This window comes from Rattus rattus, chromosome 8 (assembly GCF_011064425.1).
Source record: "Rattus rattus isolate New Zealand chromosome 8, Rrattus_CSIRO_v1, whole genome shotgun sequence".
NCBI classification, from domain to species: Eukaryota; Metazoa; Chordata; class Mammalia; order Rodentia; family Muridae; genus Rattus; species Rattus rattus.
This window is the reverse complement of record NC_046161.1, coordinates 74,427,433-74,453,282: the sequence shown is the minus strand read 5'-3', so window position 1 is coordinate 74,453,282 and position 25,850 is coordinate 74,427,433. Positions and strand designations below refer to the sequence as shown.

Genomic DNA, 25,850 nt, shown 5'->3' with positions numbered 1-25,850 from the left:
ATTGGCCACATTTAATGACTTTATAACTAACAGGTCCAACTGGCTTAAGAGAAAGGAATATACCCTCATGACTTTAGGCAACCCTGACAACATGGGACTTGAGATCCACTCAGAAGGAGCAGCCTCCTGGTTATATCCAAATTAATTTTCACTGGCTTGCTATTAGTTAAACTCTCTAATAGTTTTTAAATGTTATTACTTCAGTGCCTAAAACAGCACTTGGTGAACTCTGGAGTCTGTTCGACTGCAAGCTATAGATTGAATAAACGTTGCCTCGGAAAATAATTCTACCCAAGAATACCTCTAGTCACACCTAAATACACTCTTTTCTTGGTTGAGGGGAAAGTACAGGAGAGTGAGGTTGAGCAGGATGCTTGAAGACAAGCCGTTCTTTGGGAACAGACTACATTAGTGCTATTTCCCAGCTGTCACTACTTGGACAGATGGCAAAGACTAGATGTAATTTAGTCAGAATTAAGTAAGTACAATTAGGCAAATTGATAGTGATATAAAAGATTAAGACTGTCATTTGATCTTGTAAGTGTCAAAGAAGCCGTGTGCGTCCTTCGTTCAAAAATAATGAAGCCCCATCTTTATAACAGGATACCAGAGTGTGGTAATCTATCTGCAGCTGACAGAGGAATCCAGAACCAGGTCAGAGGAGAATAAAATCTCATTCATGTGTGCCCGAGGGATAATTATAATTAAAACACAGTAGCTAAATATCCATCTGAATGATCTGATACAAATCTCTTACACCAAAAGCATCGTCTTTCTTTGTGTTTAATGATCTAGACATTTAGGGCCAGCATTTAAGGGCTAATGAAATCGTACAGTTATTTGGGCTCCATGATCAGAATTCTTGGATATCGGATACCTCTTCAGCTATTGCCTTCTGTTTTAATTTATGTAGTTTCCCTCATTTAGTTTGGTTTGATTTTACTTCAATACATATAGGCTGCCTTAAATTCTCTGCACAGTGTGAAAATGAAATTAAACAGATCTAGAGACATATACCAAAAAAATAAATAAATAAATCAAACTCCAAAATAGTTTTTTAAACACTCAAATTAGACCTTTGTAAGCCTGAAGTAGTTGGTTCTCTGACTTCATTATCTCATTCTGCAGATTGTATTAAGTAGCCACTGCGAACCAAGCTCATAGGGAGCCCCACATGGCAAGAACACGTTAAAACTCTCACGCCCATCACACACAGACCAAGCAGGGCAAAAGTACACGTGGTGTGTGAGACAATTAGCCACAAAAACTGAAGACGCTGGTCAAGTACTTACGTAGATTCTGTCTTTACTGTACCGCACTTTGACATTGTGGAGCAGTGTGGCTTCATTTAAGTACATCAGTGAACCTGTGACACAGGTTTGGATTAGAGAGTTGAAAAACAAAAAGCAAAGTAAAATCCTTTCTGCCAGTCATAATCACATTGGTCCCAGTTTAAAAGTCACTTTATTAGGGCAGATTTAGTCCCATGTGTTTAGAATCCAGATACACATAAACGCCATAGGCTAGAACAAAAGGAATCCATTTGGGGTACACTGCTCTGGTAGAACACTTGCCTAGAAGAAATCCTAATTACATACGTCTGTGAGAACGTTAGATGATACCTTTCCAGCGAGGAGAATTATATCTAGTGAGCACAGTGAGTGTATACTCTGTTGAGGGCAGATTTAATTGCCAACTATCAATCAAGTGTAAACAACTACTGTAGGTATTTGTGATCCAAAAAGTGAGATGTTAATGCAGTGTGACACTCAGAAGCTTACAGATAAATCAGACGAGTTACAGTTTTAGAATGGCAAGGGACCCTCAGATCATTTGGGTAATTCTCAAAATGACTGATAAAGCAAAAGTCGGTCCAGAAGACATCATGGACATCTTAAGCCAGCAAATTTATGAGTTGAGTTCAGAATCAGGCTAGACTCGTTTTTCTGCTCTGTATGACCTGTCCCAAGGCCTTCCCTATCTATCCCTGCTTACCCCCATCTCCCATGCTTCACTTCCACTACACGCCAGAGCACACAGTACCTCTTACCTACTGTGCTTGCTGTTGGGACCATAATTGTATCAGTTATCCAAACTGAAAACAGTCGTCAACATCAAAGCCATTTCCTTGTCTCCCGTATGAAGTAAGTTTCCAAATCTTCATATGACACAAAAATTGCTAGGTTCATAGTAAATTCACCAATGTTAACACAATCTGACGTGGCTCTCCCTTGTTTTCTACATCTCCACTGCTATGCAGGATTGGAAGGAGGCCACGGGACCTCTTTTGTGTTTAAGGTTGACCTCCTCTTCCTTGTCTATTGCTTTAATCATCTCTATTCACTCCAATCCAGACTGCAGAATGGATTGACTAACCCAGAGCACTAACTAAACCTCTCTCCATTTCAAAGAACACGCCTGGGGCTCAATCACCTTAAAATATACTCAAGGCTCTTAGTAAACATATATTCAAGTGGACACTTTTATAATTTTCTATGACCTGTATGAATATCTAACCTGTACACAAAGTGAGCTGTTTATCACACCCACAAGACACCCATGCGTTGTCTCTGCTTACAGCATCCTCTCCATAAATATCCTTCCAAGTCACTTTGTCAAAATGATACTTCTCCAAGCTCCTCTCTTCCAAAGCTAGTCTTCTCTGTCATCTCTATCTGACGTTTTGCATGTCTGTCAGGATCAGGATAACAAGTTTCCTCTTCTGGATTTAGCTACTAAACTAAATACTTGAGAGCAAGGTGCTGCACAGTTCAATAGTTTTACATGGCCCTCACTGAGCATCTATGCACATCTTCAGTGCCTGACTCTAGTACATATGTCCATGGTGTCCATAAGAGCCTCCTGCTGGACTATCTTGGCAAAGAAATGTCCTGTTTCTGCACACAGACAAGGCAGTCAGTTCTCTGTCCAAGGGCCCATTTGCTTTCAGATGCCACTGAAGGCAGAGTAAGAGTGAGAGGTTAAGCTGGGGCTCGTGACAGTTGAGCTGTTTCTTTTCATGAACAGAGGAAGACTTGGAAGGACTCAGGCAGTGGACGTACACCTGGTTGGTATATCTAGTCCCCTTCATTCTACACCTCTAATCTTCTTCCACACTCACCCCCTGGAAGCCTCGTCCACACATTGCTGGGTTTTTATTCACAGCTGCTGAGCCTCTCTCCCCACATCTCACTTCCCTCTGAAACACCTGCTCACACACGAGCAGCTGCTTCCTCTAATGGAAACGTGCTGATAGCACAGCCCGCACGCACAGAGCAGGCCGGGTAACCCTACACTGACATGTGCATGGCTGCCAACTCTACTCCTTCACCCCAGCCCTCACTCCCCACCTGCCTTCCCAAGGACATCTGTTCACCCAACCTAGCAAACCCCTAATGGCAAAAACCCACCAATGGCAGGAGACCCTCCAATCACCCTGCTCAAGCCATTCCACTATCGTGGGGTCAAATCTGCTGTTTGTCGGAGTGGGAAATGTTGAGTCTCGACCACTTCCCTGGTGGTTTGATCCCGGAACATTCACAAGGGTCCCAGAAACAACTTCCTGCCCAACCTAGTTTCATCCCACCCTCTTCTAGCAACCAGCCCAGGGTTACCTGGCCTGGTTATTTACATGCACTACTTCATGTGGCCTGCTTACCTTTCCTGTGTGAGTATTTATAGATTTAACTATATCACGTTAACCGTGTTTGTGAGACAGGGTCTCATCAGGCAGCTCTGCATAGCCTGAAACTCACTATAGAGACCAGGATAACCTTGAACTCAGACATATGCTTGTCTCTGCTGGGATTAAACGTGAGTACCGCCACACTTGGCAGAACGTTGTGATGTATTTTTACCTTGTGTAGACATGCATGCATGATGTGGATGCATGCCATGGCACTACGCGGGTCAGAGGACAACTCTGTGGAGCTGTGTCTCGACACCCCCTTTGTGTGGACCAGACACATGGAAATCAGGGTGCAGAGCTTGCACTGCAAGCACCTTTACCATCCAAGCCATGTCACGGTCCTAAAGCTTTAAATTCATGTTTCCCCTTTTTGGAAGTGTTATAGATTGAACCAGGACCTCGTAAGACATCATAGAGGTGTAAGCCCGATTTATTCCCTTGGACATACTTTGGTGATATAAACATATACCATACCCAAAGTATACAGCAAAGAGCACCGTGGTTTTGTTAAATTTACATGCTGACTAGAGATTATCTGAGTATTGCAGGTCCTGTTTATTGGCTATTTATTGGCAGCTCTAGTTCAGTGTCAGAGGGAAAAGGGAATCCACAAACATTTTCAGAATCATGGGAGCCAATCAACAGCAGGTAAACATTACTGTAGAAGTCAATCCGTCACTGACCGGGGGTCAACCCCAAAGGGGCAACTTCTAAGATTGATTTGAATTCTACACTCTGTACTTCTTCTCAGCATCTGGCAAGTAAATATAATTTTCACTAAGAATATTATATGTAATAGAAATAATAATATCTTAAATTCAGCATGAGATTGTGCTATTGCTTCCCGTTTAATTACTGAATTTACCCCTGAATTAATTTTTCATTCTGTTGAATGTCCAAGAATCAGGTAAAAATGCAAAACATACTCATCTCTACATGTATTATACTCTTACATGCATTAGATGAAACCTAGAGCTAAAAGTAAGAATTACATTTTGCTTTAAAAGGTAGCAAAAATCTCTAGTTATAGGCTTGTTTGTTTGTTGAGAGGGTGGATGGTTCTGAGGCCAGGTCCTGCTACACAGCTTATGAACTGGAGGTCCTCAAGTTCTGCCTCAGTCTCCTAAGTGCTGGCAACAGAGGTGTGCACCACCATGACCTACCTTCCCTATCCCTCTGCTGTCCCTGAACCTTTATCATCTGGTTCATAATACCCTGCAGATGTCGGGCCCTACATCGTCACTGTGATACAGAATAAAGGGAGGATAGGAGACATAGGAAGCCTGCATTTGGAAAGGAATGGGATAACCGCAAGCCTCAGACCAAAGACTAACTTCAGCTAAAAAAACTACATTCTAAATTCAACATCCGAAACTGCTTAAGTGACAGGGCTTCAGAGAGGGGACTTCAAGTCGGGACAGGCTACTGCATGATGAGGACAGTGAGCCACCACTTGCAGTCATCGGTGAAAGCACCTGACAAGGGCAGCGAACCCCGCTGGAAGGTCAAGACTGGTGAAGCCCATCACAGCAAAGGGAGCAAAAGTGTTGGAAATGCTAATTCAGAAGGACCAGTGGGAATTCAGACCTACTGTGCTTAGGTCTACATATGAAGGCATCTCTATGCACAGCATACTAATACAGAAGAGAACAGGCTACATCATACACCCTAGCAAATTCCTGTTGTACTTATATGTGTTGTGGGGAGTAACAAGACATGTGCATGTGGTAATCAGTTCTGTTTTTGCTCTGTGTGGGTCCTGGATTTCAAATTCAGGTCCTCCAGCCTGTGGCAGGTCCCAGTGTCCATTAAGTCACCTCCCTGGCCCCCTAGAAATCGTTAACAGCGACACTTTTCTACTGTTTTCAACATTTTATGTGTTCATCATGTTATCTGTCTATTTTCCCTTGATTATTGCTCAAAACCACATCGTTTCATCAAACTCTCTTATTAATCTTGGAAAGAAGAAAATATTTCTCGATCCTTGCGCCTAACAAAAGCAGCCGCTGTTTCCGGAGTCCGCTACTTTGCCAATTTCCTGAATGCCTCACCTGCAAGCATCATGCATAGTCATTCCCACTTTGCAGGTAAGCTTCCCAAAACAGGTGAAGTGTGGCCTGTGGGAACATTAGCTTCCAAACTGAAGCCAGAATCAGATCCCAGGACTGTCCTGCCCGCACCCACAGTGGCCCAGAACAACCGCTATGTCACACACCTGATTTTATAAGTGGCGTCTTTCAGGCTTCATTGTGAACTCCAGTGATCAGCAGTAAGAATAAACCTACACCTTTCTCTTACCTTCTTTCCTATGGAGTATTTTAGGTCCGATAACTTCTAAGGAAATTTATGGTAGCTAGAAATGACCCTCAAATACCACACCCACCCCACTAGTTTAGAGATAGAATGTTCTCCAAAGACTACTGTTAATGCCTGAAACCTCACTTGGAACTGTTGGACGATAAGGGGACCTTTAAGAGGTGGCCCCTAGAGGAAGGCCTTAGCAGGCCACTGGGGTATGCCTTACAGGGATGGTGGGGGCAGGGCTTGCTTTAGCGCTGTCTTTGCATCCTGGCCTCAGTGAAGTCAGCATCTTCCTCTGCCACAGGTCTCTGCCAGGATACACTGCATCTCACCCAAGGCACTAATGCAGTGTGGGCAAACGACCATGGACTGAAATCTCCCAATCTCCAGGCCAAAACAACCTTCCCGCTTTTAAATTAATTTAAAGTAAATTAATAGATTTAAATCCATTAATACAGTGGTGGAAAATCCAAAACAAATGAAATGTGATTGCGTCTTAATATTGACATTTTAAAAATAAATACACCCTGTTGAATGAATAAAGTTTTTTTCACTGAGTATTTTAAGGTGTTGACAAGTGAAATTAACACTGTTTTAATATAACACTCTGAAATAAACTTTTCAATTATAAATTATTCTGCAGTGTTGTTTTGTTTTGTTTAATATTGGCTCGCCTTATCCAAAGAATGGCATTCAATGACTGTTTCTGTCAACTTCCTACTTAGTATGAACTCATCTCCCACTGTGAGGTTTGAAATGGGTTTCAGCACTACTAAGGCGAGACTTTTAGTTGAAGCTTGCAGTAAATCATCACCTACTCACACACATGTAAGGTAACAGTAGGACACACTCAAGAGACCCTTTCAGGGAAGCACGCATGGATGCAGGAACAGACCCAGGCCTCGGGAGCTCCTGGGAGCTCTGACCAAGCCTGTATCCTGACCTAGGCTATTGTACTGGTGACATAATCACCAGCTGTCTGGAAGAGCAGATAGTTTTGTGGAACTGAGAGGTAACTTTGAACCTAATACTTACAGTTATCTTCCACATCTTTTTTGCTGTCCTCTTCTGCAGGGAATACTTGGTTTATGAGAGCCAAAAATGTCTATGAAACAAACAAGGAACAAAGGTTTGATGCTTTTAGATAGTAAAAGAGACAAGGAGTTCAGCTGGCTGCATATCCTGCAATGAGCACACCAATGCATTCTCTATTAGAGTAACCCAGATTCTACTACTTAAGGAAGCACTCAGTCAGGAGACAAGGACTCTCAGCAGAAACTGAGTCCGCTGCTGCTGCAGACACGAATGAATGGCAGTAATTAACAAACAAAGCAACCCAAGCTCTGACAGCCTCGGCAGGCCAGAAAGACAGACACGCTTACCCTAACAAAACAGCAGACACAATAATCCTAAATTATGGGCATGCTAGTAACCACAACATATATACATATACATACATACATACATATGTGTGTGAATATGTACATAAACAATTTTATTGTTTTAAAAGCAAAAACATTCACAATCAGTTCCGTATAACAAAGTATGAATGTGTTATTTGAGAAATATATTTGACGTCAATTCCTACACAAAAATATGTCAAAAATATGAAAGTATCTGGTCCATGTAATTAAAAGAACCCACAAATAGCAGGGTGTGGCGGTGCATGCCTGTAATCCTAGCACTTGGGGAGCTGCAAACGGGAAGATCAGGAATTCAAGGCCATGCTTAACTACATAATGAGTTGAGGCCTGGCAAAGCTATGTAAGACCCTGTTTCAAAAACAACAACAACAATAATAATAATAAACCGTAAAGAAAGCTGCATTCTTTTATCACTTAAAATGCTACGGGAGCCACTGCAGAATTAAGATAACATCTTGTAACAGAGAACAACTGATCTCAAATTACATCCAAAGAGAATTAAATTTTAATCCAAGCTATCTTAACAGTTATTTATAAATTTATACCTCTAAATAATTACAATTAGCCCTTCTTGTTGACAGTTCCAACTGTATCAGATGAAACTCTTAGGGAACATGGTTTGGTTCCTTTACAATAATAACATGTGCAGGGTTTATGTTCAAAGCCCTGGTCTGATCCCCGGGAAAAGAAAAAACAATATCTGTAACTCTGTATGTGCCAGAAAACTGTATACAGTATGATTATCACACTTTATAAAGTAAAATCTAGGCTTCGAAGACCATTGCAATTCAAAGCTATTGCCAATTTAGTGCTCTGGGGGTAGAGCTCAGTGGTGAAGGGCTGATGTAAAAGTGTGAGGCCCTGGGTGCAGGCTCTGATACGACAGAAAACGACAGCGAAGCCACGCCCGACTTGAAGACTGTTGAACTCAACACTCTGAACGCTAATTCTTTGCCACCTAATACGTATGGTCTCAGTGTTATACATGTTTGGTTTGGAGGAGAGACCCCTTTTTCAAAAGTGAACGAGAATCAACATGGGCCAGAGAGTGAACATTATGTAGAAGATATCAACTCACAGCAATGATTAAATACAAAAGTCAATTCTGAAATAGCGGCTAATGCCATAAATCTATGTAAACATTGTCACAGCCATAGCAACAGAGGGAGGGCTTAGTCCTAGCCTGGCAGGAGCTACAGCCAATGAGACAAACTCCAGATAGGGAATGAATGCTCTAAGAGGAGGGGCAACTAAGTCTCTTAAATACCCCAAGATAATTTAATTAAACTGCACTGATTCTACATACGTGCCTGATTAACAGTAATACGACAGATCAGAACACATTGAAGATGTCAAATATTTTACAAAAGCACATCCCCTCCAATTGAGTTTAGTTTCTTCTTGAACTGACTTATTCTGTCACCTACAGACGTGACAGATCACAAGAGAACAGACTCAGGACATACAGCCCTTGGATCACTTCTGCCTCTCAGCTTACTGTGCTTATAAAACAGGTTAAGCAAAAAGTAAAGCTTTCAAAATGTATTGTGTGTGAACTCTTAAAAACCCACTTGCTAGAGAAGCAGTGCACACTGTAAGCACACACAGGCACCACCACCGAGGGAAGGCAGGAACACTTGTCTTTTCCTTTCCTGAAGCATCTTTCATTGGCCTCCACTAACATGACCACTATATACTATGCATTCTGGTTCCTGGGTTGTTTACAGTAACAGAACAGTCTTCTCTCTGAAAAAAACTCTCATGAGAGTCCATCTTGTTTTTCTAAGGTTCCCAGAAGGACGGCAGTCATATGGCCTTACTTAACCACAGATCGGTAGAATGTAAATTATTCATGGAGAGTTGCAGAGCCTGAAGTAAACAGAAATTACATCCGTACATTTAGAGAGAAGAAATGTCTAATAAGATTATTTCATTAAGCTTAAAACCATGAGGCTGCGGTACCAAAAAGACCCGACCTCGAGAAGACTGAAAGAAAGATGCACATCCACATTGGAGACCCTGATTGTAAGCAAGTCACAACTCCTGGTCACTTCCCCCAACTTCCCCTTAGGAATCTTGACTAGTCTATGTCTAAGATTTTTTAAAAGGAAGTAAATAATATATGTATAGAATTAAAGCATATTTTATATTATTATCATAAAAATAACAATATGTGGGAGGTTTAAGACTCAAATATCTGGGGCTGGAGAGATGGCTCAGCTATTAAGAGCACTGACTGCTCTTTCAGAGGACACAGATTCAAGTCCCAGTAGCAACATGGCAGCTCACAGCCGTCCATAATTCAAAGATCTGACACCTTCACACAGATATACATGCAGGCAAAGCACTAACACATAGAATAAAATTAAAAAAATAAAACACAAAGCACAAAAACAACAAAAAGATACTTACCCCATCCCACAGTATATGTTTAAGTAAATAAGTAAATTTAAGTAAACAAGAGAAACAAAGAAAAAAGAAAAACAGGAAAAGGAGAGTTGAGGCTCCCTGGAAGAACTTGACATCATATGTTTACTTTGTAACACGTTGACTACAACATGGCTGGCCCAGTGATTCTAATAGTGTAGCATATGGGGTAAAAATGCTGCCACTGACTGTATTTTATCACCCTGCACAGAATGTTAGGTGTCTGATTATCATTGGATCTTATTTCCTCATAGTACACACATCCCATTTAATCAAGGAAGTCAGCTCAAAGCTTCATAGACATTTGTTTCCTCCACTGTGGCAGGAAAGGAGGGAGGGAGGGAGGGAGGAGGGAGGGAGGGAGGGAGGGAGGGAGGGAGAGAGGGGGGTGTTTGAAAGAAATCCCATTTTGAAATCCCTCCAAGAAACTCACCTTGCCTTTTTGGTTCAAAGGTTCAATTGTTAGGCTGTCAGGGCCAATATCCACAATATTGCCCATTTGAAATCCATCTGTGGGGTGGGGTGCCCAAACAGGCTTTCCATCTTCCATTTTGAAGGAGGTTACCCACTATCTCCTGTTCAAAAGAACAAATAAAGCAACATGAATAATGGTGGAAATTTTTTTTTCTATTCTTTTTTTCGGAGCTGGGGATCGAACCCAGGGCCTTGCGCTTGCTAGTCACTCTACCACTGAGCCAAATCCCCAACCCCGGTGGAAATGTTTTTAAAATATATCTCCTTTACACATGCACATATAAATCTCAAGTCTTAAAAGCACCTCCTGCAGGTGACCTCTGCCTTCTCCCTCCCTACCTCTTGCCCCTCTATTCAGCTTAGATAAGGAAGGCAGAGCTGCTCCACCCTCGGGTAAGTCCTGTGAGCTCCCTGCTGCAGCCTTGAGTGTACAAGAGGACAATGTGGGAATGGAAATCCTCCCGGCTTACACCTGTTCTCCTAAGGTAATTTAGAATACTACCTCAAGCAATCTGACTTGCTCAGTAGTCTTGCTGGAATAGATATTTATGGTGCACACAGGTCACAGTGTGTAAAGAGAACTCATTCTGGATCTAAAACGAGGGGTTGGAGGCTTGTTGTGAGTTCCCCGCGCCTGAAACAGCAGGCATGGACTCCCAAGGCTTATTCCCACGCAAATGCTCAGCATCTGTTTTCATTTTCTTATGTTGCTGCTGATTTGAAACTCACAGTGAAGTGAACAAATCTGAGTATGCAAGTTAATGAGCTGGGACAGATGAATGCACTGTCTAAGAAGCACCCTCCTCGGTTCACAGAGCATCTCAGTCCCCCTGCGGTTCCCACGCCTCCCTTTCCACTGTCCTCGGTGTTTTTCTGTTCTTCAACTTTATATAAATGAGATCATACAGTCTGCGTTCTTTGGTGTCTGCCTTCCTTCATTTAAAAAGCATTTTGTATCCAGCACAGTCAACCGTGCTGCTGTGTGTGGGTCTACTGAACCAAGCACTGTTTACCTGCTGTCTTGCATTTGAATGGTTTCCAGGTAGCGCCCACTGGGGACGTCCCATTTTTAACTGTTCCTAGGAGGCTTCCTTCACTCACAGCATCCTGAGATGTTAACATTTATAATTTTGTCTACTGAGTAACCCAAAAGGCACGAGCTATCCAAAATACTTTGTTTTAAGGAGTGTCTATAAGACTAATGCATGTTCAATTTGCAAGCTAGTCAAACCTAGATGTTCTCCTTTCAGTGCCTCAGTGGGAACCTTATTCTTTCACTATTCACCAATATGCAAAGAGCAGGTAGTTATGTGCTTCTTGTGTGCCTGGGAGCTCCATCAAAGATCCCCATGTGAACTCTTAGATGTAGCCCCTGGAGTCACACAGAGACACGTAGTTCTTGAAAGCTGCTAAGGTGTTGGCATCTTGCAGGGTGCATGATGGTTAATATTTCCTATGCGGGACTACAGATGGCTACCTTACCGACATAGGAAGGGCTATTACATTTGCTTCTAATATGTGACTGATACTCAACGTTCTCTCAGGGTCCCAGATCCCACGGAATTCTCAGGTGTTTACCAGCCTAGTGGAACCTAACCAAACTAACCCATACATCAGTGTTATCATTATTCTGGTCTGCATCCTGCCTTGTTCTTCCACAAATTAAAGGCAACAACACACAATCCAGATCACACCTGAAGTCATCCCCAACTCTTCTGGAATCTTCCAAATTCTTATCATCCTTAATTTTACCAATCCTGTGTCCCATAGGCATCATGGATCCACCCCACTCTTCTGCAGCTCCTCTGCTCCCTTAGTCCAAGCTAACACTGCTTTTACCAGGGCTTCCACAGTGCACATTTATACCAGCTTCTACCCTTGGCAACCCTCAGGTCAGGACTTATCACGCTGAAGCACACATCTCATGTGCCACTGTAATTCCATCAGGGCCCAGAGCATTGACTGCTCGATCCTAAGGCCCAGCATGATATACACAACGTGACAGTCATTGGTGCATGAATGAACTGCTCACATTATCCAGGAGAGTAAACGGAGACGGAAGACTAGAAAGAGTTGAATTCTCTTAAAACCAAGGCCTGAAACTCTGACTGCTCCAAGCCAGTTGCCTCCCTGATCTTGTCTTTACCTTTATCTCTGTGGTGGGATAGTATCCCTTACCTTACAGAATTGCTGAGGGGATTAAATGACATAAAACTGAGATCACTGTTCTAATAGACGACAGTCACACCTCCCACCCTTCCCCATTGCCTCTCATTAAAACCACTAATAATTTGAAGGCAATGTTATAGAACATAACACATAGCACAAATGGCACGATGGACACCAGTGATCGTTCAGGAATAATTATCCTTTAAAAAAATTCAGAAAACAACAAAACACACAACAAAGGCAACCCCCCATCCATAAATAGAATGAAAATAGAATGAACTATTCAAATCACTTTCTCAATCTAAACCGAGCTGCGACTTTGCAGTGAAGATGGAATTACAAGTTCAAGGTACATACTTAACCTCACTTCTTCACCACAGCCCTAAATCTACTCCAAAGTGGTTCCCAGGAAAATCTTTCTGGGCTGGTGAGGTGATTCAGTAATAACAGTGTTTGCTACCAAACCTGACGATCAGAGTTCATTCAACTCCCAGACCCCACATGATAGAAGAAGGTGAGACCTAAGTTTCTGAAAATTGTCCTCTGACCTAGGCAAACACAGACTAACACCCTCCTGCCAACCCTCACTCTTACTAAACATGTGTACATGTGCAGAGCACCTTAAGGCACTGTAAACCAGGCACAGAAGCTTCATCAGTACAACCCCAGCACTCACGGGCTGAGACAGGACAATCACCATAAACTCAACTCCAGCCTGGGCTATATACTGAGATTCTTCTCAATAAAATAAAAATAAACAAACGAAAGGCTCTATAGAGCAACCCATTACATGCAGCGTCACTCCCCTGTGCTACCTGAGGCTCTGCAGAAGGCTGGCTGCAGAGACACTGAGGGAAACAAGTCTGAGCTTTGCTGGGACTCATGGAAGCTTAGTCTCAACCTTCCCAAAGTCACTGCTGGCAGACAGTACCCTTAACTGAAAACTACTACGTTTTTACTGCTCATTTGACAACTGATGGCTTACTTACGTAGAGCATGCTGGGATCAAGCCCAGGACCACACACGAGGTGAACGTCCCAATACTGAGCTGCCCCAGTCTGAGCTGCGTTTGATAACGCAGTAGTCCCAGAGCCAGTAGGAGTAATCTACAGAAGCACTGAGCAGTCTTCAGGGGGCCCTCCTGACCGCCCCCAGGACGGCCGTCACCAGGTGTGGAAAGGTAAAAGTGGCATGGCCAGGAGGTTCCTGGAACTTACTGGAGGTTTGGAGTGATAAACACATACATCCACATTCTTTTCCTCTGGACCAGTGAGGATGTCAACAGTGTCTGTGTGCTGTGTGCAGTGACCAGGTTCATTCTACAAACTGCGAGTCACTACCCTGCATGCCACCAGTACCTTCAAAAGATCCCTAAGAGTGGAGTTGTGAGGTCCTGCAGTGCGGTGTGCTTTCCCAGCTAGACACTGCACATTATTCAAGTATTCTGAATAATACTTGAATACAAGTACAAGTACAGCTACAAGTATTCTCAAGTAGGGTTCAAAGAACCAGGTAACTAAAAAAGGAAGAAAGAGGCATTAAACAGAACAAGCAGAAATCCCTAGGCCTGCTTATACTGTCATGTTTTTCTCTTTCTTCAAGCATCTACCATGTGTCACAGATAACTGGGCACTCAGAATAGAATAGTGAACAAAGAGAATGGTGGCCTTGGGGACTCGCTGTCTGACAGAATAACTAGTGGGAAAGAGGGATAAGGGGGTTGACCCCTGTGCAGCAGACCTCAAGGGGGGGTGTGATGGGAAGACAGATGTATCACATTTGCCATGTGAAGAGATTACTCCTTTATCTGGCAGCCCCTGGCATGCACCCTTGGCACACAGCGTTCCACTGGCAGCTTCTCTCACCTGTATCAATGTACCCCAGAGCTATTAGCTTCCTGGTGCCCAGACACCACTGTGAGAAAACTGGGCACTGGCTAACAGGTGGCCAAGGCTGGAGCCTGTTTCATGCACCTAACACTCTCTCTCATCAGGCATTTCTACCCTACAAGAGATTATTTGTACACCAAAACTTCTTAGCACTTTCCGGCAAGATTCCCCTTATTATTAAACTACCTCTGAAAATGCCTGCCCAAAAAATACTTCAGGTTATTCTTCTTCAGTTAGTTATAAAAAATATGGGTATTGTTTTATTATTCTCATAGAGTATATGCATTAATTAAATGATAACATTGACATTTACCATGAACACATTGGTTTTCTAAAAAATATACACTAATTATAGACAGAAAAATACTACTAAATCTAAATAAGAACAAAGAAATAAGAAAAGACATCTCAAGATTAACAAATGATGCTGTCAAAAAATGACATCAACTGAATAAAGAATTTGAATTTATATTAATTTATTCAAATTTTCATAAATATTTTCATAAATATTGAACACCTACTATGTGTGAGTCACTGTTGTATGTTCAGTTTATAATGGGAAAATATGGAGGTCAACTGTTTTTCAGTGTGAGACATAAAAAAGAGATCTACAGCACCCTTCTTGCAGGTCTGGCTGACAGCAGTATGTGCTGGTCCTGTGGCCGACCACTGAGCGCCTGTAGCGTGTCACTTCATGTCTCAAGTTCATGAGCCCTGCTCACTTCATGAGCCCTGCATGCACAGCGCTAGTGACCAAAGCTAACTGACACTGCTATTAGAAAAATCCCTACAAATACCACACACACTAAATTGTTAAGATTGGTTATTTGCTTTTTCTTACAGATTTTCAAAGACAAGATCAGAAACCTTAATTTAGATATAAACTCCTGCAAGAACTGCTATCACAGAACAGGCTTGCCAGCAGATATGCAACGAAGTCCTCTCCTAACTCAGACATTGACTGACTTGGGTGTGAGTATGGGTATTCACGCACACATCAGATAGAAACAGGAAGTAAAACAACTTTCTCCTTACAACTGGGATTCAACTAATTACAGAAAACCAAACATACACACCACAAACCCTTCACCACCCTAGACATTACATTAAGGTGTTCGGAACATTCTTTTAACTCTTTCATATAGCACATCTTGTCCTACTTTTCAGCTCCCTCAGCTCCTGTCAGACCCTCTCCACTTCCCTCTCCACCCAAATTCATGCTCTTTTTCTTGCTCTCTGTCCCTCTCACTCTCACTCACTGAAACACAAACAAATGCAAAAAAATGAAAATCAAAACAAAAAGCAGTATAACAAAAAATATTAAAACAAAAAGTATACACATGGCATAAATATACATGAGTGTGTGAGTGCGTGCGTGTGTGTGTGTGTGTGCGTGTGCGAGGGGGGAGAGCAGGAGGGAGAGAGGGGAGGAGTGGAGGGGAGGGGAGGGGAGGGGAGAGGAGGGGTGGGGAGGGGAGAGGAGGGGGAGGTTTTGTGTTGCTCAGAACATGGGGCCTGTTTTCCAGTAGGGCTAATCTGCCCAGTGATACTCCACTGGAAAACGTATTTTCCCTTTCACAGCAAATATCAATTGGGAATAGCTTCTTGGTTGGGGTGGGACTGTCCACTTCTCCTTTTCAGTGCTAGAATTCTGTCTGAGTTGAAGTGTGCAGGTCTTGTGGGTGCTGCCACAGTCTCTGTTTAAATGTATATGGACATCAGTCCTCCTGTATCTGGAAGACACTATTTCCTTGGAGTCATTCACCACCTCTGGCTCCTACAATGTTTCCGCCTCCCCCTCTGAATAGATAGATCCCTGAGCCTTGAGGGGTCTGATGAGAATCTTCCGTTTATGGCTGAGTGACCCAAAGTGTCTCAGTCTCTGCACACTAGCCAACTTTGGATCTCTGTTAATCCACACTCACCACAAGTTCCCCTGATGAGGGTTGTGCACTGATCGATGGGTATGGCAATATGTCACTTGGAGTCGTTGTATTGCTGTTTCTTTAGCAGAATAACAGTACCAGGTTTTCCCCTCAGCCCCTGACCTCTCTACTCTCAGTTTCTTGATCACTTTAGCATGTCAGATATGAATCTCATCTCATAGACTGCATCTTACATCCAATCCAAAGGTGGTTGGTTACTCACATAACATGTGTGCCACTACTACACCAGTGGATATTGAAGGCAGGTCACTGTCATAAGTCACAGGGTTTGTAACTGGGAGATAATGGACAATTACCATCTTCCTCTGGTAGCATGCAAAGAACCTTCTAGAACTGTGACTGCTTGTCAGTACAAGGAAAGGGGATGTTTTATCTCACTAACTATTAAATCTCTGCCAGATGGTTATTCTCCCTCTTTATAAGAAATTGAGGTTTGAGGGTTTAGGTCATTTGTCCAAGCAGAGATAACTAAGAAAAATATGCAGAAAAGGCCACTGATCACTGAGTGACTGTCCTCATTTACTTTCTGTTGCTGTGATTAAACACTGACCAAAAGCAGCTGGTAGAGTTCAGGGTTTATTTGACTTACACTGCCAGGTCACAAATCCATCATTGAGTGAATCCGAGCAGGAATTTAAGCAGGAACAGAGGCAGGAGCCATGGGAGAATGCTGCTTGTTGGCTGGTTAGCTCTCAGTCAGCATTCTTCTACAACCCAGAGCCACCTCTGCAGGGGTGGCACTGCCCACAGTGGTCTGAGTCCCTCCTACATCAGTTAGCAATTAAGAAAATGACTCACAGGCACCTAGCACTTCAGTGACTTGATGTACCAAGGTGAGAGGTTTTGGGGGTATGGAGGGAGTGTCTGCATGAGGGGGTACTGGGAGGAAAGGGGGTGCTGATATTGGGATGTAAATTGAATAAATAAATTTTTAAAAAGAAAATACCTCACAGACGTGCCCCTGGGCCAATGTGACTGAGTCAATTCTTCAACTGAGGGTCCCTCTGACAGCTGACAGTGACCCAAATCCCACTCCTCATCATTGCCCTCCATGGCTTCACTTCAGGGACTTTTCTGTCTTGGTCAGTGGTTAGTGTCACTACCTCGAAAAAGATATGTTTATGGAATACAACACTATTCCCTAGTTTAATGTCATAACAATTAAAAATACACAAGTGCTATGTCGGGAACCATAAACTGCCTGAGAAAGCACAGGAGGCTCTCCAATCCTCACAGGTTTCTCCTCACTCTGCCTACTCCACCTCTGGAGGATTCACGCTCACTAAAGTCTGTCTGTTGTTGACTAATTGCACAGATACGTTAACGAGAACACAGGCCTCCTCTTTCAGAGCAGAACCTGGTCCCAAATTCTGGAAGAAGGTCACATCCGAGAAGTGTTCGTCCAGAAACACCAACACAACCAGACACAAGCCTCGGTTGCCTGCACAGAAGTGATCGTGTGTGTCTTGTTTGGATGCTGTGGACAACAGCACTCACTGACCTAAGTGGGCGAGAGGGGATGTGTGCAGCCCACACTTCACAGGCCTTGTTTAGGGACAATGGGCAACTGAGGTAGCCCATCTGTCTGGAACCCAAACCCCTGAAAGTCCCCATAAAACATTCTCCCTCAGGCAAAGGGTAAGATGGTTGCTGGAAGACAAGAGCCTGCTATCTTCAACAGCCAGCTTGCTGTCAATAAAGCTCTTTCTTTCCCTGTCAGTCTGCCTCTGGATTCACTGACTCCATCGGGTGGCAATGGTTACACTTGTTTTTCTCCTCTATTCTCACATCACACAAAAGACTCCAGTGACCTAAAAAAGGTGAAGAGACTTCACACTACTAGCCAGCGAGGCTGTCGATTCTGTAGCAGTGGACACCTGAGGGGTACCCACTAGTTCCACTTACTTCTGACCCTGCCTTCCTGCCTAGAGTCACATGGCACAACACGGACACTTTAGATGCCATTTGTCCTAGATTGTTTAGACAGTGTTCCCAACATTCTGGCTGTAACCCAGAGTTCCCAAAAGCATCCTCATGTTCAATTATTTATTCAAGCAGCTGGGGTAACCCAGGGGAGCACTGATTTATACATGATGGCTTACAAAATATATTAAAAGGGGCTGAGGGAGGGGCACAGAGGGTAAAGTGCATGCTCTTCACAGATGAACTGAGTTTGGATTCCCTGTACCCATAGAAAAGCTTGGCGTGGAGGGGCACATGTGTAACCCAGCTCTGGGGTTAGGGGATGAGGGAAGCAGGCAGATCCCTGGAGCTCACCGGCCAGTCAGCCTTGCCAAATTGGAAACCTGTCCCAGGTTCGATGACAGAGTCTGTCACTAATTAATTAATATTAATTAAAAATAAAGGTGAATCATGTATAAAGGCATCTGGTGTTGACCTCTGACCACCACATAAATACACATGGACAAAGACACCTGAATACACGCATATACCATAGTCAGACAGGCAGAGTGGGGATCCAGACAGAGTGACAACCATCACTGCAGCAGGACAGTCAATCAAAACAAGACCAGACTAAAGGATGTGACTGAAGGCTAACAGACTACCTGGAGAAACAGGCCAGCTTGCTGCAGTATTCACTCTGGCCTCTTCTGCAACATCCCTCCTTGCAGGGCAGGATAACCTGGGGCGAGGATGTCTTACCACTGAATGGCAGAGTAAGCCAGAGAAACTCTTCTTAGTCAGATCTAAGGCAAAAGAGACAGGGAAGATCAGAGTCTCTATTATCTGCCTTGGGGAAGAAAACTTCTAGCTCCTGTTGCCTACATAAAATCCAAACTACGAAAAGCATTAATATGCATGCAGCATGAATGTGTATCATATATATCCCATGCCACAGCATCACAAATATGTTCAGATACTGTACAAAACAAGTCCCCACTCTCTGCCTGTCTCACTATGGTATATGCGTGTATTCAGGTGTGCTTGTCCATGTGTATTTATGTGCTGATCAGAGGTCAACACCAGATGTCTTTATCATGCTTCACCTTTATTTTTAATATCTATCTTTTTAAACTATCTTTTCACATTTCTATTTAGAGGCCATTTGAATTATTAACTCCATTATGTAACATATATTGAAGCAATTCCTATTAAGTCAGTCCTAAAAATGCAAATTTTTTATTTTAAAAATAGCTGGAGTCCTCAAGCTCTCATAACTCTGTATACTCGTTAACATAGATGTAGGCCCATATATTCAACTTCTCTTTTATTACTAAAGCCAAATCATTCTAAGAGGTCATTCTAAGATCCTGTCTCTTCATTCACTCCACTTATCCTACCCCCTCCCAGTCAACACTAGTCAATCTTACAAAATCTCACTCTCTCCCTTCTCCTTCCCCCTTTTTCTTCCTCCTCTCCTCTCACCCAGCACCATATGGTCAATTTTCCCCTGATACTTTGGGGTTATTCCATAACCTTCTACACCATAGCCCCTATTTTCTCACTGCTCAACTTCTTGTGAACCCATTCCTGTTCAGTGTACATTTCAATGCATCACAACAACCAGTGACCATCACTAAATCACATGGTCAAGTTTCAACCTTCACCTTCATGAATAGGAAGCATTATCTGACAAACTGAATACTCTGTTCCTTGAAGCAAGTTATCCCTTACTTGATTCTTACTGATTTTACTCTACTTCAACTCCTACTGGTCTTCTTTGGCCAAAATCTTTCTTCATCCCTTACCTGTTCCTCTGTTCCTGGTTTTCCTGACCTGGGTGAGTCAGAAATCATCAGAATTGAATTCTTGGGACTTTTTCTCCATCCTCTCTCATTTTCTTGCTTTAAACATCCCATCCACTCTTAAAATGTTGAACCTTCTGGCCAATAATGGCAATCTAATAATGGGGCTGGAGAGAAAGCTCAGCAGTTAAGAGCGTTTGCTGCTCTTGCAGAAGACACAGGTCCCATTTCCAGCGCCTAAACTCTGACTCCAGGGACTCCAATGCTCCTCTCTGACCTCGGAGTACTAATGCTTACATTCAGTAAACACACATAAACTCATGTATGCACATACATGAATAAAATAAAATCCTTTTTAACATGTTACTAATTCCCAAGTCTCTAGCCAACAAAGGCTCCTTTCCTATGAAATACACTACACAGACTGCTCTACATCACTACCAGACAACAGCCGTCTCTAACTCAGCCCACTACTCCCTGACCTCCTAGAACAGCCATCTCTAACTCAGCCTACCCTACACCACGACTTCTATCTTCCTTTGAATCTGTTCTCCTCCCAGTCCTCCTCTCATAAAATGACAGTTTCAGCCTTGGGGGCTGCACACGCCAGAAATGCTGCAGGCCACCTCGACCTCCCCTGCACAGTCTACATCCAGTCTTTGAGAAACCCTCGTTGCCTCTGTCTTCCAATCTGACCCAGAGCCTGACTGTAGATCCAGAATCTCTGTGGCCAATTCCTACCAGGGCCTAGAGCACAGAGCCTCAAGATTAGAAAAATGGTTCTCAGTGGTTTGACTGTTTCCTCCCTTTCCGATTCACAGTCAGCTCTGAGGACATCTGTAGACTTGACTCCTTCATCGCCTGAGTGATGTCACATTTTGGTTTTACAGCATCCATAGCGCTACTCACATAAAAGCCTAACTCTGCTGCGGCTGACAAACCTCTCACATGTGATCCCACAGTTTCCAGCCCCTGACGTGCACTGCTTCTACTTTCGCTGGCTGTCACCCATGATGCTCTTCCCTGCTCCCTAGCCACGCAACAGTGCATCCATTCTAGAGCTCTGCCATGGAAAGCCATCTTATGTTGCATGTGCCAACATAGCTTGCTCCCTTATCTTCTCCAGATCTTTGCAAAGGATTATAACGCTTCAGCAGAGACCCACGGACGTAAGCTGATGCCAGTGAGCATCCTCAAAACAGTGAAGACTTGCAGTTGCAGCAGAGGCATTTGCTGCCAAGCCTGATAATCTAAGTTCAATCCCTGAGACCCTCACTGTAGGAGACAACACCCCCCGAAAGCTATCTCTGACTACCAAACATGCACTGTGGCGCATGTGCACCTCCCTGCCCCCTCACACAAATAATAAATAAATGTAATTAAATATTTAAGAAAGAAAGGAACCTGTGATGATAAGATCAAAGCAGTTACTAAGGAAGAAAGGAAAATCCTGCCCTGTTTTCAGCAGGCTCCTTGCCTCCAGAGGGTGAGGGTGACCCAGGCTTGCCGCCCTCTGCAATATATCCCCAACCGGGAAAGAAACAGAATAAACTTCATCTCCTGTCCATTTTGCCTTCCCGGGCCTTTCCTAAGTTTCAGAGGTACACAGATGTAAAGTTTCTACTTTGTTTCTACTGAGGGCACTCAATGTAATTCTATAGTGTGTGTTCAGGATGATTGCCTTTCTGTACCTATTATTATGTTGGTTTGTTTATCTCTAAAACAGCCTGGGGCAAAACTCAATCCACCCTCAGAATTTCTAAAAATAATAGGGCAGCAAATTCTGAGGCTATTTACCTCACTTTTAAAATTTGCAAGCTAATTACTATTCTTGGCATGCTTAATTTACACGTGTCTTGTGTGTATGGATGTAAATATCTACAGGGTGAATTTTAACTCAGGGTGGTGGCATTAGGTATAGAAGCTATTGCCTTTCTACCCATGATCTCAGCTGCACCCACGTGCATACGCACCCCTGCTGCCTCTTCTAACAGGTTTTCAAGGTCTTTATCTTAGCCAGATCTAACTAAGATGCAGACCTCTAAAATATAACTGTAAAAAAAAATGGGACAACAGAAACAAGAAGTGGTCATTGTAGAGTCATGTTCTTGCTTCCTGATTGACACACATAGGAAATATATCACATAGTAGGTGCTAATACATTTCACTCAACGAGAAATATAATTGAGATTCAGGTTTCTTTTACAGTACGTGTCAGACAATAACTCATCTGTGTCTTTTCTGTATGATTAGCTGATTTTAACTGTCAACTTGACATGTCCCAAGATCACCTGGAATGTGTCATGAGGAAACTAATGAGGAAATCCCTACACCATTTTAGCCTGTGGGCTTGTCCGTAGGAGATCATCTTGATTGGGAATTTTAGTGGAAAGACCCAGTAGGAATGTGGGTGACACCATGGGCTGTGTGTGCTCTGAACTGCAGAACAGTGAAAACCCAGGTGAGAGGCAAGTGACCAAGTGTTTATTCTCTTTTGACCATGGGTTCAGTGTGGTACTTCAAGTTCCTGCCTTGACTTTTCCGAAATATGGACTATAATCTGGAATCGGGAGCCAAGTAAATTCTTTCTTCCCAAAGTTGTTTTTGGTGTCTTATCGCAGCCACAAAAACGAAACTAGGGTGTGATTGTGTACCTGTTTTTGTAACTAAAGCAAAGGAGATAAACATAAAATCATGGCAGGACACCAGGCTACCTCTGAAGGCCTACCTTGTTTGAAGAACAAGTAGAATTACCATGATAGTTACGGATATGTTTTGCCTGTGTTTCAGATACAGTTCCTTTATAGGTGTTATAGATACAAAATATATTGATTTTTGGAAAGGTTAAAAGAGACAAGAAAATACTTTTCAGGTAATAAATTTAGATGATAAATTATCTTTATCCAAGGGTAAGAGATTGTTCCAAAGTAGACGTAGGAAGAAGTGAAGACAAAATCAGAAAGTGTAAGTATATCGCAGGTCTAAGGCATAATAAGGTCGATAATAGATAAAAACCTTTTAAAAGATGGTGCATGTGTATGTGAGTACGAGGGAGGTGAGTGTGTGTATGCATGTATGTGCACACATGTGTATGGTTAAGTATATTGTAATTGAAAGTTATTTTTTAAAATCCTATGGTTAAATACTGCTAGATAATTACTCAGTATGCTCCAGACATTAGGGGGACAGTACAAAAGAAAGAAGTGGAATCCCAGAAAATCCAAGTTAACTTTACCGTTTCCAAAAACAGAGATAAAATACAGACCAAAAAGCCAAGGGGAAAAGTGATTAGAATGAATGAATGCATGCATGCATGCATGCATGCCAACTGACAGCCTTAACCCTGAGAGATAATACTTGACCTGCTACTGAGAGAAACCAGGGAGACAGCCTGGGAGGATTCTAAAGAGGTGATGCCAACCATAGCTGCGGGGAATGGGGCACTTTGCAAGAACTGCTCTCAATGGAGTTCTATATGAACAGGGTTTTATGACTTGGATAAAGAGGAAATCCACCTAAATGAGGGTTGTCCCATCCATAACTCTGAACATGGCTATGCTGAGTGGGCCCACAGTTTAACATAAGCCTCTTCCACAGGGGCAGGCCACCCACAGAGGTACAGACTGACTGAAAATGGCTGGTATACAGAGGAGCTAAGACGTCGTTGAACAAAACAGGTCCATAAAAATAATGTTAAAGGACTTCATGACTCACAGCTCTGGAAAAGACAGACAGTAACTGTTTTAGTCACTCATACCTTAACAATATTTTTTTAAAGTACCACAAGTCAAGAGGCATTAAGGTGTATTTGTTCTCTCTCCATGATGGCTCAGGAAGTAGACCTCAGCCGCCACCTTTCCATCACTTAGCGTAAAAGACAGGCACACTTGGAGGAAAAGGCAGACTTCTCTGAACAATGTTTGCTGACATTTTTTAAGGGTATATGAAGAGCAATCTCACCCAGATAGAAAGAACCCAGGGGATTATTCCCTAAGTTAAGAGTTCTGCTACAGCCACAGGAACATCTTAGAGACAAGGCTGTCCGTAGCTGCCAGCTTTAAGGACCTCAGAGGAGCTGGGGACGTGACTCTGTAGTTAAGAGCCTGTGCTGCCCCGGCAGAGGACCTGAGTTCAGTTGCCCGCACTCACACCAACAGCTCAAAACCAGCCACCTGTCACTGCAGCTCCAGGGACACTGATGTCCTCCTCTGGTCTCCCTCGACACCCGCATGCATTTGGCAGGCACATACACATTTTTTTAAAAACCTCAAAATCTTTAAACAAGAGAAGTGAAGGTCTTAAATATAAAGGTAAGTCCTACTTATAAACCTAGCAGGACTTAAGGATTTTATTCTTCAGCACTGTTGGAATAACATCTACTCAATTATTAAACCTCAAATTGTGTTTAGCCCAGTTTCTCATTAATTCCTTTTTGGACTTGTTCTTTTGTGTTTCCCACATTCTCGATACAGGACCATCGGTACTCCTTTCAATAAGGCAAAGGATCTCACTCTTAAACTCCACCACTAAAATGATGAGGGGAGCTATAGTACAAGACTTGATGGTGCTGGACATGGTAACAGCAATGCCAGGGGGCACGCCTAGAGCTCACGGGGAAATGATGTTTAAGGGTCAACACATCCAGATGTTATTTGGAAACAAACTCTTTGCACTACCGTGATTCCAGCCAGTTCCTGTTAGGGAAACCGATCTTCCTGTCCAGCCACTAGACAGGTCAGGACAAGGCCCCTTAAGAGGGGGGCTGTGGTCCACTGCAGCATTAAAGTGATTACAGAAGATGATCACCACCTCTCAGCTCCACAAAAGACCCTGAAGGATTGAGTCAATTGTATTGGGGGGGGGAGGGTGGCGGTGATAACTCACAGAAAACACAGCAAAAGTAGTTAAGAGGACAGCCAGGAATCTACACCAAGATTGGCCGCCACCAGCTAGGGCCATTGGCACAGGCACAGAGAGGCTCCCTCAGCTCATTGCAATCCTAAAATGCACAGCAGTGGGTTCCACGTGTGGCACATGACATTGTATGTAGGACTACATGTAACAGACCCTGTTACTGTAGAGCACCCTTCCCTCCAACAATGATGGAGGAGCCTCATGAAGTCAGGAAGTGAACAAACTTCATGGACCTGGGAGAGCGAAACTTCACTAAATCCACAAAGGCCTCTTCCAGAGGTTATGGGAGCAGTGAGAGATGCCGGGGCAGGAGCCTGGGAGGAGAGGCTCAGACCTGTGCAGCTGCCAGCAAGCCATACACAGTCTTGGGTTGCAGCTTTTGTGATCTGTCACTCGTGCTGATGAAAGATGTCTGGGAATGTAGCTGCATGTTGAGTTGTCCGTGCTACTGTAAGTAACCCCTCACATACATGCCTGAAACTAAAACAAATAAAAACTCATTGGTTCACTAGGTTAGATGTGGGCAGAATGGCTATTTTTGTCTGGCATGAGTTCCTTATCTGGGATAAGTAGGGCTGTGTGTGGAGGTGTGGGTGAGTGTGTGTCCTGTCTTCCCAGGAAAAGTCTCACATGACACCCACACTAAGCAAATGAGTCGAAAAGCACCAATCCTTCATAGAGGGCCCTGGTTAGCTTCCTCCCTCCGAAGCGTGTTGTTTTCCTAAGCAACTGTCTTTGCTTCTGCTGCAGTTGTCCCTGTGCTCAGTTCCCTATTCCAGGACATGGGACCTGGAGCTCCTCTGATGTCTGGTGTCGGCTAATGGACTAGAACACTCCTTCAAGGGGAATGGAGAGACACCCTACCACCCTAGCAGAGGACTCAAATGGGCAACTCACAACCACCTGTACCT

General features: G+C 43.3%; 1 protein-coding gene across 1 annotated transcript in view; it reads right to left on the bottom strand.

Moving 5' to 3' along the window:
* The window catches only part of Myo6 (myosin VI), a 142,189-nt gene that overhangs the window by 84,002 nt on the left and 32,337 nt on the right, over positions 1 to 25,850 (bottom strand). Inside the window, exons 2-4 of the mRNA XM_032909265.1 lie at positions 10,274 to 10,415; positions 7,025 to 7,094; positions 1,293 to 1,366 (exon numbers count right to left, since the gene is read on the bottom strand). Of these exons, the coding sequence (XP_032765156.1) occupies positions 1,293 to 1,366; positions 7,025 to 7,094; positions 10,274 to 10,390 (261 nt within the window). The 5' untranslated portion in view covers positions 10,391 to 10,415. The remainder of the gene's footprint in view (positions 1 to 1,292; positions 1,367 to 7,024; positions 7,095 to 10,273; positions 10,416 to 25,850) is intronic.